Genomic DNA, 17,244 nt, shown 5'->3' with positions numbered 1-17,244 from the left:
AAAATTTTTATCAAACTTTAAAGACAAAAAATATATTTTACTCTTTTAATAAATATCTTGCGATGTTTTCTACTTTGATTGTATTTTATTGCCAGCGTGTGTCTCCTCCCCTTAATAAGATATAAATCTGTTCATTTGTTAGCTATAAACACAATTCTATTAGCCAATTTAACGTTGCAGATTTAATAACGTTGAAAAGTTTGCTTTCATGCTTTGTGTGCTTTGAAGTTTTCCTGTGTGTATAGTTGGTTTAATTTGTACCCAATTGTATGTCTAGTTAATTGTTTAAATGTGTATGTTTAGTTTAATCTTTTGTGCATTAAAAGTTTAATTTTGTCTATATATATATATTATATAACTAGTATTTTTATCCGTAATAACATTACAAAAATATAAATTTTTTAAAATTATGTCGATTTTATCATGACATTATAGATTATATTACAAAAAATTTATAGAATCAAATTACTTTTACAAAAAAATTATAAGAGACAAAAGTTTCTATCGGTTGAAAAGATTGAGAAGACCTGAATTTTCGTAGATAAAAAAATTAAATAATAAAATTTTTAGTTATTATTTCTATGTAAAAGAGTTTAATTCTAAAGTAATAATTAATTTTAATATTTATTATCTAAAATTTAAAAGAATTTGATGTATATACTTTTATATTTGATTAAGTATTAAGTCTATTGCATGAATAGAAATAATTAATTTTTATATTTGTTATTTAAAAATAATATTTTTTCTCTTTATGTATATAAAAATATAATTAGATATTAACATAAAAAATTTTATATTAATAATTATAAAATTAACTCAAATTTTTTTTAAATAAAGTAATTCTTCGCATACAAGTGATTAAGGCTTGTAAGCCTTACAAGTTTAATTAAAACTAACGCTCAAAACACGCTTCCAACCATTGTTCTTCCTCTTCGTCTTCTCCTTCTTCTTTTCTTTCGTTTCTTGCCTTCTCTTTCTCCTTCTTCTTCTGCTTCTTGCTGCACGTTCTTCTTTCTCTTACTCTTCTTCTCCTTTTCTTTCGTTTCTGCACGTTCTTCTTCATCGTCTTCCTCTCCTTCTTCATTTACGTTCTTTTCTCTCTGTTTTATCTTTTTTTTTCGATTTTTCATGGTGAAATCGTTTTTGAAGAAGTAGAAGATGAGGAGGAGAAAGAGAAAGAGTTCTGAATTATGCATAAGATGTATTTTAACGAATTTTGGGTGTATTTCTTTAAATTCTTTGGATGTATTTTCTGTAATCCTTTGGGTGTATTTTTTATAATCGTTTGGGTGAATTCCTGTAACTATTTGGGTGTATTTCTGTAATCATTTTGGATGTACTTCTGTAATCGTTTGGGTGTATTTTTGAAGTTCCATTATCTTCAAAAGGATTACAGAAATACACCCAAAGGATTACAAAAAATACACCCAAAATATTTAAGAAATACACCCAAAATTCGTTGCATAATTCAGAACTCTTTCTCTTTCTCCTCATCTTCTGCTGCTTCTTCTTCTTCAAAACGATTTCAAAGCTTGATTTCAGAAACCATGAAAATCGAAAAAAAAAAAAACAAAGAAGAAGAAGAAGAGGAGGAAGAGGAAGAGGAAGAAGAAGAAGAAAAAGAAGAAGAAGAGGAGAAGAAGACGAGGAGGAAGAGGAAGAGGAAGAAGAAGAACCGTTCTGAGTGTAGCGCTTTGAAAATAGGAAACGTTGAATAACGCATTAAAAGGCCTAGTAACTTGTAAGACTTGTAAGTCAAAAAGACTTGTATGTGTAGCACTTCTCTTAAATTTTAATTCTAATTTTTAATCATAATATTAATAATCTTTCTAAATTTTATATGTTTAAATGTGTATGTTTAGTTTAATCTTTTGTGCATTGAAAGGTTAATTCCATCTATATACATTATATAATGTAAGTCAATATCCATTTGTCTAGGAAGAATTTCCGGCGTAGAAAATAACCTCATGCCACTATTTTATCTTTATAGCTATAGTCTCTAGACAGTAATAAGAGGATCTTAATCTTATTTGATTATCATACTAATTGCGATACAACAACAAAAGTAATAATTAATTAATTAATTAATTGAAAAGATACATCTACATACAGTGACACAATAACGTAAAACAATTTTAAAAGAAAATTACATGCAAGCAATTATGATATATAATCATTCAAGGTTTACGTAATATTGTTTGTTGGAATCACTAGAATTGTAATATAAGTCTAATATTTTTTGAGAAAGTTCTTGAACCATTTTGCGGACAGTTTATAATGTCTTTTCAAACCATTATTATAATCCACAAAATTTATTCCAAATCTCACTGTGTATCCTGAAGCCCATTCAAAATTGTCCAATAATGACCATGCGAAGTATCCTTTCACATTTACGCCATCCCTTATTATTATAATGCCAACAAATTGAACAAAATTAGAATTTTAAAAGAAAAATAATTTTAATATTTTTGATATAAAAATGATCTAATTATAAAACTAAAAAAATATAAAAATCTAATTATATATATATAATAACTTAATTAAAAATTGAAGAATAATTAAATTATTATATAATAATAAGAAGCTACTAACCTTATTGCGGACTGGAGATAAAATAGATGACGATAATAATAATCAATTCTAAAAGTATCTATAAGAGCTTCTTCAAGTGATAGTGTTGGATCATTGAACTCATCTATTCCTACAAATTAATACAAGTATATATAAAAATTAAGAAAAAAAAACGATAATTTAAAGGTAACAAAAAAAAAATTAATGGTTTTCTGACTTTTCTCTCTTACCATTTTCAGTTATATAAATCAAAGGGTTGTTATATTTTTCCTTGGTGTAAAGTAATAGTTGTTGAATTCCTTTTGGATATACATATAACCAATTGGAAGCAGCCTACAAACGTGTAAAAAAAAAAGAAAAATAATTACAAATATAATGCTAGGTAATAATAAATTATAATAAATAATACGTAGCTTTTTCAGTTATTTGATGAGACTATTTATACATACCCTTGGACCTATGGGAACTCCATTGCGTTCAGCTGCCATTAATTAAATAAAAAATAAAGAGGTGACATTTGGAAATTGAATATGTATGTTAATGAATTAATTAATTATATATTGGAACAATATATAAAATGGATGTGTGCTTACTTGTAAGATTGGCATGGGAATCAGTGAGGTAATTAGGTTTGGCATTTGTGAGCTTATGTGAGTAAGCAGCATAGTTGGTGGTATAATAATTTAACCCAATAAAATCAAATGAGTCTTTGACTACTTTAACTTCATCTGCAGAGAATTTAGGCAATCTTTTCCCTACCAAGGATCTCATGCTTTTAGGATAATCTCCTCTTGTCAATGGTTCCATAAACCTGTAGCAAATACCGTAAAAGACTGATTTATCACGAATTTTAAATTTAAAAAACTTTATATATATAATAAAATTTAAATATTTAATATTTATTTAAGTGAACGAATAAACTGATTATCCAATCAATATAAGTTCATCGATATGGTATTAGTAAGTTCTGTCAATAATATAATGCTGATAAAGCAATGTTATAATATAATAGTGGATTTGTTGGCTTTTGAAAAAGTTATACTGAATTTGAATTCCGAATTAAACTAAAAAAAAGTAAAATATAAAAAAATTTATAGTAGTGTAGGTAAGTAAATGTGTATTGTGTAAGATAAAAAAAATTATAAATATATAACAAAACAAATTGAGGCAGGTCAGTAGGCAAATAAAGTTTTCTTCCCTTTTTTTTTAAAAAAAAAACTTTTTATAAATCTAACACGCACTTAATACAGATTAAAAGAGAAGTCTAAAAATTAAAATTTAGTTTAGTAGAGAACAGTGTTTGACAAAAAAAAACATTGTTTAGAATGGTGCAGTGGGAAAGATATATACATGAAAGGTTTTCCTGAAAATGGTTGGTAATCTGATAGTAGAATCGCTCTTTATAAATCAAAATTCCTATTTAAATCTATATGACTGATTTGTTCCATTATTTATTGTCCACCATTGAAGAAACATACTCAATGAGCTAGGAAAATTATAGTAGTATTAATTAAAATTAAAGTTTCTCTACATGAACAATGATGCTGGATATTATTCTTCTCTGACCAATTATTGAAAACTATGAATGCTTTATGACAAAATGATGTACTTTTTATATTTAGTTCTATTATTCTATTTAAGTCATAAAGTAATAAAGTATATTGTTACTTGAAAAAGAATTAGTGATAAAGCACTAATGTTTTTCAAATAAAGAGAACAAATTAAAACTATTATATATTTAGCTATATATATAATTAGGTGAACTCTACATGCCTAAAATAAAGGATAAATTATCCGTTGTGACATATACAATGATTATTGATAAATTATCTTTCAACCAGAGTTCCAAAGTTTGAATGAGATCGTCAAATTTAATTGCTATCTCTAATACGATAGCTAGAAAATCTTAAAAACGAGAGAGCTGAAAAACTGATAGAAATTTTTGATATATTAGTTAAAAATGATGGTAATTGGTGCGTGAAAGGAGACACCAAGGTATTTTTTTTTATCTTTAATTGCTCTTAAATTATTTTTCAATCATTATTCAGATAATAAAAATCTTAAGATGGTAATTATTGACTCATTGATTTTATGACTAACTAATATTTTAGTTTGTTTTTGTTATATAGTTATACAAAGTTATGAGAGTTGGTTATCTGAAGAGGAGTATCATTGTTGATCCGACTGAATTTTAAGAAAAATACTAGGAAGAAAATCTTAGGAAGGAAAGAGCTGAAAAATTAAAAGATGTGCTGGTTGAAATGAGAGATTGAAAGCATATGAACAAGTTTAAAATCCTAACCTAATTGATTAGAAATGGTGATTGAATTTGAGAGGAATTATGGTCTTAAAATTGAAGAAGAGGTGTATTTGGTGCGGATTATAAAAATAACACTACTATCAAGTTTCAAAAGAAACATCGCGTCAATTAAAAAGAAAAGAGAAGATAACGTGAATCTTAAAACTCTGATAGAAGAATAATTTATAAATAATTACTGTATATATCATAAGGAATAATTTATCCTCTATTTCAAAAAGAATAGAGTAGAATTCACCATATAATTAATTAAGTATATACTATATAATTGTGCCTTTGTTATATATATGTTAATAAATGCAAGCACTTATTACCATCCGAACATAAAGTCAATTGCTCTCTCTGCAGCCATTTGATCAAGTTTGCTATTTGAAGTTGGCACAAACCAATGAGACACCAAAGTTATACCTATCACACCCTTCTGAGATTCCTGTGTTATGTACAAATAAATAATATCATAAAGTTACTTCTCAAAAATATAAACTAATAAAAAGAAATACATAAATAATTAAATATTTAATATATTATTTTATGCAAGAGTCTATTTTTTAATCTGTATGATTTTTTTAAATTTTTTTCTCTTTTTATTTATCTTTATGTAAACCTTTTTTACGATAAACAATAATTAAATTATACACTTTTATCATAAAAATTTAAAATTTAATTATTCTGTCAATATCTATAGTTTTACTGAATTTTCAATTAGATCTCTATATATTTTTCTTTTTGATTTAGTCTCTATATATACTATATCAAATTTTGTAATTAAGTCTCTATTGTGATAAAAATACTGGAATTAACAGAATATTTCTATTAAGCAAAACGAATATGTCTAACACTTGACTGAATATTCTATATAGTTTAATAGAATATTCCGTTAATTTCAATATTTTTGTCACGATGGGGACTTAGTTACAAATCTGATATGATATAGAGACCTAATTGAAAAGAAAAAAAATATAGGGATCTAATTAAAAATTCGATAAAACTATAAGAACTAATAGAATAATTAAACTAAAATTCAATCCATATCTAGTAAATATTTTAAAATTTTCCATCTTTATCTTTTTTTTTTTGAATAAACAACAATTAAAATATAGACTTTTTTATCATAAAAATTCGATATAATACCTGATATTTTTTCTTGTAGAGTTGCACAGCAGAAGCATGAGAAAGAAGTTGATGGTGAGCAACCAAATAGGGTTCAGTAGCAGAATCACCAGCACCACAATTTGGATTCACCCATTTTGAACATCTACCAGGTGCAAGCATGCCACTTGCATAGCCACCTTGGCTCAATGTCCATGGTTCATTCAAAGTGATCCAATGCTTCACTCTATCTCCAAATTCTTTAAAGCAAATCTCCGCATAATCTCGAAAATCATTTCTAAAAAGAAATTATAATAATATATGATAGCTTGCTTTATTATTTTAATTATTTTATTTTATTTTTTGTAGCACTTACATAATGTTCGGGCTTAAGAAGCCACCATACTCGTCTTCTAATGTCTGGGGAAGATCCCAATGAAAAAGAGTTACAAATGGTTTTATACCTGAAAAAGAGTTAAAAAATTAGACGTCTTAAGTTGATTTTTGAAAAATACAATGATGATTATTTCACATATCATTATGTGAGAAATAAAAAGACTAATATAATTCACAATTATATATTTTAAAGATCAATTTAAAATATTTAATATTCTAAAAACTAAATTAATACACATCTAATCTTTTGAATAAAGAACTATTTTGATTTTAACCCTCAAACTTTAATTAGTTATTCTAACCATTTGATAATAATTCATCAATGAGATTGTTGTAATATTTGATTCCTTCTTGATTTATGCCTCCACTAAGCTTTCCTTCTGTTCACATGAAATTCATTTAAAATAGTTAATAACATGAAAGATCCAATCAAGCCAAATGAAACTAGCTAATAAGGCATATGATGACTTACTTGGGAGTATTCTGGACCAAGAGATAGAGAATCTATAAGCATCTAAATTCATATACTTCATAATCCCAACATCTTCCTATATATGGACAAGAATCAATCTTTTTTTTTTTTATATGAAATCATAATAATCAAGGAAAAAATAAGCATATATATGCATGGGAATTAATGTGATTATTGTTCTTTTTATTCTTTATTTATATTATAGTATTTTAATATAAATATGTTGCATAATTGATTCATCGTTATTATTTTAATGTGGATTTTTATATTTATTTTATTTTTTTGGAATATTATTCTCCTTAATTTTGCTGCCATTGCATTTGGAATTTAATATATTATATATATCATACCTTGTAGTGGTGATATTCATCATTTGCAACATCTCCATTGCTTCTATCTTGTATCCTTTCTGCGTGTGGCATGCAATAATCGTCAGATATGATATGCCGATTAATTAAAGGGACTACTCCACTAATATAATAATAATACTAATCAATACACAAAAAAATAGTTTATAAAAAAATATTTTTAATTACGAGATGAGCTGTCATTATAAATTTTATAAAATATCTTTCAAACGTTTTTATTAACATGATGAGTATGACTTTTTTTTTTACGGATTTTCTAATTCGATAGAATATTTTTTTTTTTATTATGGATCTAAATTTTATTTAAAAATTTGTTAAATAATTTAACTGTTTAACGAATAAATTAACCAATCAATTCAAGTTCGTCAGATATAGTATGGTATATATTTTAATTATTTTAAACATTATTGTTACAATTAATTCTCAATATTAAAAATCTCTTTATTTATATATTTTAATGTGCACGTTATATAATTATACTATGATATATAGACATTGACATAGACACAGAACATGATATGATGATACAAAATATGTAGGTATACGAATTTAAAATGCTTATAATATGCGAAAACATGGTGTATATATAAAATATAAAATATTTTTTAGATAAATTTAATAATATTTTAATATTTTTTAATTATATAAAATATTTAAAATATATTTTATTTTAATAATTAATAATATATACTATTGCTAAACTTATTTCAAAAATACATATTAAGAATAAGATTGGACATATTAATACCTAATAATATTTAGGTATTTTTAAATATATCAGAAATTTTTTTTATTTTTTATTAAGACACAGTTAAACACAAAAAACACACACATTAAATAAATAACAATATCTATCGTATTCGAAAATATGTCTGATACAAATTAAAAAAAAAAAGTGTTTGAGTTTATTTCTATTCTGTCATCTACCTGATTAGTCTACGGACAAGAGGTTATTATTTTATATATATGTTGAGAGAATCATGGATTCAAGTGCTTCTTAATTTAATTTTGGTGAATTTTAGTATACAGAGCAAAATTGGTACAGATTTAAAGATTTGTTACACCACACTTTCTAAAGCCACACTTTAAACCGTAATTCTTCACAAAGAAAAGCATCACCTAATGGAAAAAAGTAAATTAGAAGATTTAAGAGAAGAAATAATCAAGTTATCAAAATTAATAGATCAAAAATTAATGATTTTAACTAATGTTAACTGTAATGACACCGAATTCTAAAATCAATACAAAATGATTTTTCTCAAAATCTTTATTTTACTATAAGTTTTATTGAAGGACTTCAAAAACCTGAAAAAACTTATTTTTCACACGGAATTTCTAAGAAATGTTACCATGGAAATGATTCCCCACATCTTTATCGTACTTTTAACCCACAATTAAATTCTATAGTAGATATGCTTGAAGAAATATTAGTATCCATAAAATTTCAAAGAAATAAAGAAAAAGAGAATCCCAAAGAAGAAAAATTTCAAAATATAATCAACATAACAGATCTAAAAGTAAAATCACCACTAAAATTATGAATATTGAAGAAAAATTAGAAGAAGTTACAATGTTTTTTAAACAATTAAAAATGGCTCAAGAAAATAATATGATGGAACAAGGATTTCAAATAGAAGAAGAATTAATAAATTCTGAAAATATAGAAAATGAAGTACTATAAAAAAATAATATAAAAAATAATTTTTCATAAAAATAATTTATTTAATTATTAATTAAATAATAAAGTACTAATAAATTAAAAAATAAAAAATAAAAATACTATAAAAAATACGGTAAAAAAGTTAAATTTTATTATTTTAAATTTTTTCACATAATTAAATAAATATATGTTTTTTTAATAAAAAAATTTAATAACCAAATTAACCATTAATTATGTGGGTAAACAGTGATTCACGCCAAAAAAAAGGCACTGGCTATACTATACTGGGAAGAAGAGAGGTTGTGTGGGAGGGCATGGCGATGACGTTAGCGCTTCTTGTCACGAACGCGACGGTGCTTGGAAGGACCAAATCTAGGTGATGAAGTGATAAACAAAGAATGGAAGAGTGGAATGTGCTTCAATTAACGGGAGTGGAGCTTTGATATTTTAAGAATAATAAATTATAAAATAATCCAACTATGGTTAAGATAAGGACCAATTACAATGTGACACATAATAAAGGATAACTTACATGTTATTTTAGAGGGGGTTGGGTAGCATTCATCATATATATATATATATATGGAAAAGTCTAGGGGGCCAGCAGTTTTATTGAATTTTGGCCAGCATGTAACCAGCAGGGGAAGGTGAGTCATTGGATGAAATCTCATACCAATCCGGCCATTATAAGATTTTATTTGAATATTTCCTTGACCTATATATTGACATATATACTACATACGCTTAACTAATTAGTGCCAAGTTATTCTTTCAATTATTAAATATTAATCATTTAATTTTCATCAGGTAAAACTTTTTATCGGATTTTATTACATTGTTACCCTTGGAATAAATGTTAACCATATGGTATTTTCGTTTGGCCCATGTATAACTACTTGAGGATTAATAAGGTAGTGTTTGGTGGAGAGATAGAGACTAAGAGATAGAGACTAAAAGATAGAGATAGAAATAAATTTTAGTATTTTGTTTGGTGTAAAGTGGGAAACAGAAATTAAAACAAGAATGAAACTCTAATTTAATTTGTACAAAATATAAAATTAGAATTAATTAATTGAAATGAGAATATTTTAGGTATAAAATGTTATTAAAGTTTCAGTCTTTGTCTTTAAAAATTTCAGTTCCTATGTTTTCACTTTTTGAAGGTACTGAAATACTGAAATTTTAATAATAGAGACATAAATTTTAATATCAATTTCTGAGCCAACAAACATGATATTAAGTTTTAGTCTTTCAGTCTCTGTTTCAATATCTTAAAACAAACACTACCTAAAGGTATAAGCATTTTTGTGCTATTCTATAGCAGTTATTTACAAACATTTCTTATGACTAAGTCTAATTAAATTGATAAAAATTCAACAAAAAAACAATCGCACGCATTTATCATGTAGTTCCTTATATTTGTACTTTTCAACAAAAATTTTTTTTTTACAAAATATAAAAATTTTATTATAGAGTAATTTTTTTTTGTATAATAGCAACGCATACGTACGTACTACGTACATATATGTTTGAAGAAAAAGTACGACGACGGCAACAACAATGATAACAACAATAAAAAGAAAATGACGACGCATACGTACATATGTTAAAAAAAAAAACATGTTATGACTTAGTTGAAAACTTAATTTTAAAAAATTTAGACATCTAACTTTATTGATTCTATAATTACCGGTATTTTTTATTCTTTATTGCTTTGACTTTTTTTATATATTAAAAATTTAATATATTAACACTTATTTTGTATCTAATAAATACATTGTTTTTTAATATATTAAAAGGATCAAAATGACAATTATTTCAAAACAATAATAACCATACATGTCTTATATATATCGGCATACAAATATATATATTATTTTTTTAAATTAATTAAAGGAGGAGTAAAAATAAATAAATAAAGGGGGTGCATAGACCGGTAGCATTTTTTTTTTCTTTTTAAAAAGAAAGGATTTCCCAATTAAAAAAGATGAAACGGCATATTGAAAGTGTTGGCCATTTCAAAGTTGGTGCATCTAAAATTTGATTAAAAAGAAAAATGAGTTAGCAAATTAAGAAGGCATATATATGAAGCAGTTAAGTTACCTGGATATTTGTGGGTGAAGGTATCCCATATGCTTGCTCCTCTTCCACCTTCCTTTGCTGCACCTTCATACTGTATTTCTTATATGCATAATTAGCTACCATACCTTTGTTTAAACAAACAACTAGAGATATAATTATTTATATTTTTTATAAATTTAAATTTTTGAAATAAAATTCTTTTATAAAGTATAATAAAATTCTAGAATGTAATAATTATTATATTAAAAAAAATAAGACACTAAAAAATTGAAATAAAAGGGTTTATATATAATTAAGGTTCAAATCTAGTTGAGGAAATATATTAAAAATATAAAGTTTAATTATTCTGTTAGCACTTATAAATTTATTAAATTTTTAATTAAATTTTTATACTTTTTTTTAAATTGGGTCTTTATATTGATTTTAATTTTGTAATTAGATATTTTTTACGTAAAAAACGTTAAAATACAGAATATTTCTCTCAAAAAATATGCACTTAAAGATTTAGTTAGGTTCTTAATTGTGAATACTTTCAATTTATAGAGAAATATTCTAACAGAAATGACTTAATTACAAAATTAAAAATAGTATAAAGATCTAATTAAAAAATATAAAAATTTAGTAAAATTACAGAAATCAAAAGAATAATTAAACCAAAATATAATTATAAACTTAAATTTTTGAAACAAATAGCATCATAATACTACAAAGTACAAACATAAAAAATAGTTAAAATAAATTTCAAATAAAAAAATATTTAATATACAAATACATATTATTTCAAACAATTTAAAATGACATTTCTTTTGATATTTTTATATGAAAACAACTATTATAACAATTTTCGTGTGAATAATCAGCTCAGCTAGCTCTCAGCTTTTGTTAGGAAGTAGTTTAGAGATGCAATTAATCAAGTTAATTAACTAACTAAAAGTTAGTTACACACATCGCTATATCAATAATATTTGAGAGACCCTCTAAAAATTGTCTTAATTAGCATTCATTAATTATCGTTAAAATAATTGAATAATTTTAAATATAATAAATATATTTATAAATATCATATTATATAAAATAATTTTAAATATTGTGTTGTTAATATTACTTTATATGCGTATGCATGCATTATGCATACCTGGTAGGATGAGGAAGCAGTTCCAAAGATGAAGGCTTTTGGAAAAGAAGTTCGGTTGAGGGAAGAAACATCAAGAATGGGGGAAACTGGTGATGCAGAAGAAGAGGAAGTGATAATAAGAGCATAGAAGAAGAAGAGAGAGACAAGTACCAAAATGCCCTTGTTATTATTGGGTGCCATATATTTCTTCATCAGTTGCGTGGTTATTGATTGTATTGAGAATTTGTGACCCATTTTATAACAAAAAATAGGTAACCTTTATTAGGCTTTTAGTTTTAGCTACCTAGCTTGTCACCCACCTATGTTTTTTTTTTTTTAAAATTAAAAGTGAGACTCGAATTCGGAACTTCTAAGTGAAGATAGAGAAATTATGTGATTTAGTGTTTGTTCGTGGACCATTAAATTAATAAAAAAAATTATTTTTATTTTTTAGTTTGTTTAATAAATTTCTAGTAGTAAAAATAAAAGTATTAAAATTTTTTTTTGAAAAACTATAATTTACATCTTTTTTTTAAAAAAATATTAAAAATATTTTTTATGTAATAAATAAACAAAAAAGTATTTTTATATGATTATATCCAAATATAAAATTACTTTTACTTTTTTATAAAATCTTTAATTTAAAAAAAAATAAATTAAATTTAAAAAAAAAACTCATCCAAACAGATCCTTTGTTTGAGTTATAGTTTATTGGCCACCCCCATATTTTATTGCTTATTATTAATCCACTTGTTATAACTCGTATAATTCGAATATCGAATAAATTGCTATATAATTAATATCATAACCGATAAAAGAACTTTATATCTATTATTATTAAATATCATATTTGATAAATGGTTATAAAGCATGTTCAGCTTATAAAAAGAAGGAAGGTATGCTTTATTTAAATCCAATTTTAAATTTTATACGAACTATTTTAAATATTAACTTAAACATTGAAGTACAAAGTATAACTCATAGTAATCAGAAAATTACAAATAATCATGGAAGAGTGGACGAATTATACAAGAAGCTAGACCATTTCTCCACACAAAAACAGTTATATTTCTTATAACTCTCAAAGCCAGAAAAAAAAAATCCAAATAAAGCCTGAAATATACGTAGGTTAATTTAAGAAGAAAAAAAAAATTATAATGCTTAAAATGATGATATCTTTTATAACGTTTAATATTTATTCATAGAATTTAAAATAAAAATATCAAAAATATTTATACATTAAAATCAATCACTAATGTATTTGTATATCAATATATGTGTGGTTTAATTTATTTTTAATGTATATTTATATTCTAATATATATTTTATATTGATGACTGACTTTAATAAATGACTAATTTTAATGTACATATAAACACGTAGCATAATCCTAAAAAGATAAGCCTCATTTTATTCTATTTTTACTTTTAGACAAATTAAACAAAAAATTTGTAGACACCGTCCACCTAAAATTATATCCATAGAAGAATCACTCTTAAATAAATGAGTATACACAATTAACGTTTATTATATTCATTTATAATGTTATATTAAATTTTATTATAAATAATACATATTTATTTTAAAATATCATCTTTGACTTTTTAAAATTTTTGGAAAAATAGTTTAACACGATAAAATATTTCCCTTTCAATTTATCCGAAAATAATATAAATAAAATTTAATATGTAAAATAGTTTTATCTTTCTTCAATACTTAAAAAAAGTTTAGCTACTCTTTATCTTTAAGACACCATATTAAAATTATCAATTATTAATAAATTTTTTTATAAAAATAATACGTAAAAAATTTAAGTTTTTAATATATTTTTATGCATTTATTAAAGTAAAAAAGTTTAAATTCTTTTACTAACTTTAGATGTATTCTTAATACACAAATTAATTAAACCTATACACAAATGTCCTCATCCAAAGTTATCTTTAGATATTGCCATCTGAAACCCCTTAATAATAATGAGTATCTATAGACCACACTATATAAAAACTTAATACATACATTGCTATATGTATGAAGTTAAAATTAAAGTCAAAACTTAATTAAAAAAATGACAAACATAAACCTACAAATGTACATATATACATTTATAACAAGTGTTTGCGATGTTTTAACTTGTTTTCTTTTCTTTGGTTGTATTGAATTGGCCTCACACAACTCTAGTCTCTATGTGTATGGTTAGTTTAATTTGTAACTTTGTATCCATTTGCATGTCTAACTAATTGTTTAGTGTGTATGTTTAGTTTAATCTTGTGTGCATTAAAAGTTTAATTCTGTCTATACATTGTTAGATAGTATTTGTCAATTTTTTATTATAAAATTATTTTTTTAATTTTTATTATTGGATAATTTAGATTTAGAGTATAGAATTTAAGATTTAAGATGCAAAATTTAAAATTAAAAAATTTAATTGATATTGACCGAAAAAAATTGACTTTATAATTGAACTCGTATAGAAAATTAAATAATGTCTCGATAACTATTTTAATTGTTTTCTGATTTAACTTTTTTTTATTTTTAATAATACTCTAATAATTTGTTTAATAAGTATATATTAGAAGTTTAAATTTTATTTTATATTTATAATAATTTATTGACTAATAATAAATTTTTAAATAAAATTTAGATATATGATGTATTAATTTTTGATTTGATAGACTAGTTAGACTAAGGAATTCTTGTGAAACTAGGTAAGATCTTAAGACGTTTTCAATCTTCATTTATGGCTAATAATAGGATTCCATGCGGACCACGTTAAAAAATAAGTAGGAACATATAAAAATAAATTTATTACATATGCTTCGTTGAATGGTCCATGTTAAATAATGCGTCAACGTCTAAATAACGTAACGAAAGAAGATAAAATAATTGACAATTCAGTTAATTATTTTTTATATGATGGATGAAATAGTGTAATACAATAGTATGAGTTAAAATGAGTGTATTTTATAAGTGTGATGCATAATATAAATCATTATTTACGATTTGCTTAACAAAAGAAATTGTTATTCACGATTTTAGAAATCACATTTTTTTTAAATCAAAAAATTGAAATCGTGATTCACGATTTCTTATTTTTTTTGTCTTAGTTGAAATCGTAATTCGCGATTTCTATTAACTTTTTTTAATTTTTTTGTTTTATTTGAAATCGTTACTCACAATTTCTTCTTATCCCATATCACTGTATTATACCAAAATATTATAATATTAACGAAAAACACCAATAATAATCCAATATAAAAAAAAAATTAGCCTGACAATTCAATATAACTATTAAATAATAAAGAGTAGTTTTCTAAAAATATTAATCAAGGAATAAAAATAAAAAATTTTGATAATTCTCATATATTCAATGCATAAAAAGTTAAAAATTTTATTAAATGTTTATTCAAAATTTTTATTTGTTATAAATTCAAAAATATTTTTAAGACACATTAGTAAGATTTTTTTTTTCTGCTAAATTACTATTCAATACACGCAAATTAAAAGACCATACCAAGTCATATAGGCGAGCGAGTCAACATTTTATGATATATTAATCCCAAGTAATAGTTGCCTCTCATTTTGTGACGTATATATTATTATGGTTTCTTAGATTACAAATCTCTTAAATCATTATTAGCTGAAGCCTATAATAGGTAAATTATAGTGTACAGAACAAAAAGTGGTACGGATTTAAAGATATGCTTACGTGACAAAATTTAAACCACACATTTTAAAGTCACACTTTTCATTTAAAATTGTTACTCTTCACAAAGAAAAGCGTCACCTAATGGAAAAAAAGTAAATTAGAAGATTTAAGAGAAAAAATAATTAAGTTATCAAAATTAATAGATCAAAAATTAATGATTTTAACTAATGTTAACTGTAATGACACCGAATTCTTAAAATCAATACAAAATGATTTTTCTCAAAATCTTTATTTTACTATAAGTTTTATTGAAGGACTTCAAAAACCTGAAAAAACTTATTTTTTCACATGGAATTTCTAAAAAATGTTACCATAGAAATGATTCACCACATCTTTATCATACATTTGACCCACAATTAAATTCTATAGTAGACATACTTGAAGAAATATTAGTATCCATAAAATTTCAAAGAAATAAGGAAAAAGAGAATCCCAAAGAAGAAAAGTTTCAAAATATAATCAACATAACAGATTTAAAAGTAAAACCACTACTAAAATTATGAATATTAAAGAAAAATTAGAAGAAAATACAATGCTTTTTAAACAATTAAAAATGGCTCAAGAAAATAATATTATGGAACAGGAATTTCAAATAGAAGAAGAATTAGTAAATCCTGAAAATATAGAAAATGAAGAACACATCCTAGATTATTCAAGTGACGAAGAACCAGCAATTCCAATACAAGTAAAAAATGAAGCTGGAACATCTAAGGATAATCAATCTCAATTTAAATGGGAAACAGGGTTTTGATAATTATGCTTTTAAAAAAGGGTTTATAAACAAAGATTCAAAATATACAAAAATACCATCAAAATATGTTCCTAAAATCCAGGAAATGGAAGGAGATAGATGACAAACCCCAATTTGACGGTTTATCTTGTATTGAATTTAGGGGATTTTGTCACCTTTCACCCACATTTATTCAATAAAATAGCATGGTTTTGTATATTCTCCTTTAATTGTGCTTAAGAGTGAAAACATGCTTTTTAGGACTCAAAATAGATAAATCTAATTCTCCTTGATTCCATTAGATGCCTTGATATGTTTGTTAAGTGGTTTAAGGTTTAGGAGGCAAAGATTGGATCAAGGGAATGAAGAAAGAAGCATGAAAAGTTGGAGAACTCATGAAGAAATGAAAGAACCGGAAAGCTGTCAAGCCGACCTCTTCGCACTTAAACGACCATAACTTGAGCTACAAAGGTCCAAATGATGCGGTTCCAGTTGGGTTAGAAAGCTAACATCCGGGGCTTCGAAAAGATATAAGATTTGCCATAGTTGCTACAAGTATGGTGGCGCGCACGCGCATAGTACGCGCACGCGCCGTTGCTGCCACCTAGTCCACTTGAAGCAAAACGTGGCCAGCGATTTTAGAAGCCTTGTGGGCCCAATCCAACTCATTTCTAATGCTATTTAACCGAAGGAGTGAAGAGGGAAACATATGTTAGTTACCATTAGTTATAGTTTAGTT

The 17,244-nt window shown here is 24.6% G+C and overlaps 1 protein-coding gene across 1 annotated transcript; it reads right to left on the bottom strand.

The window, feature by feature from the left end:
• Positions 1-2,131: 2,131 nt before the first annotated feature.
• On the bottom strand, positions 2,132-12,275 carry LOC107461460 (beta-glucosidase 12-like). Its single transcript, XM_016079950.3, has 13 exons — positions 12,091-12,275; positions 10,977-11,046; positions 7,196-7,254; positions 6,846-6,921; positions 6,676-6,753; positions 6,354-6,441; positions 6,020-6,275; positions 5,203-5,318; positions 3,165-3,382; positions 3,021-3,052; positions 2,802-2,904; positions 2,593-2,701; positions 2,132-2,401 (listed from the first exon to the last, which is right to left on the bottom strand). Exons 1-13 carry the CDS (start codon positions 12,268-12,270, stop codon positions 2,230-2,232), a joined length of 1,557 nt encoding a protein of 518 aa, XP_015935436.2. The 5' UTR covers positions 12,271-12,275; the 3' UTR covers positions 2,132-2,229.
• Between the last annotated feature and the right edge of the window lie 4,969 nt (positions 12,276-17,244).

This window comes from Arachis duranensis, chromosome 8, assembly GCF_000817695.3.
Source record: "Arachis duranensis cultivar V14167 chromosome 8, aradu.V14167.gnm2.J7QH, whole genome shotgun sequence".
NCBI classification, from domain to species: Eukaryota; Viridiplantae; Streptophyta; class Magnoliopsida; order Fabales; family Fabaceae; genus Arachis; species Arachis duranensis.
The sequence above is the reverse complement of the archived record's forward strand: the minus strand, read 5'-3'. Positions and strand labels throughout refer to the sequence as shown.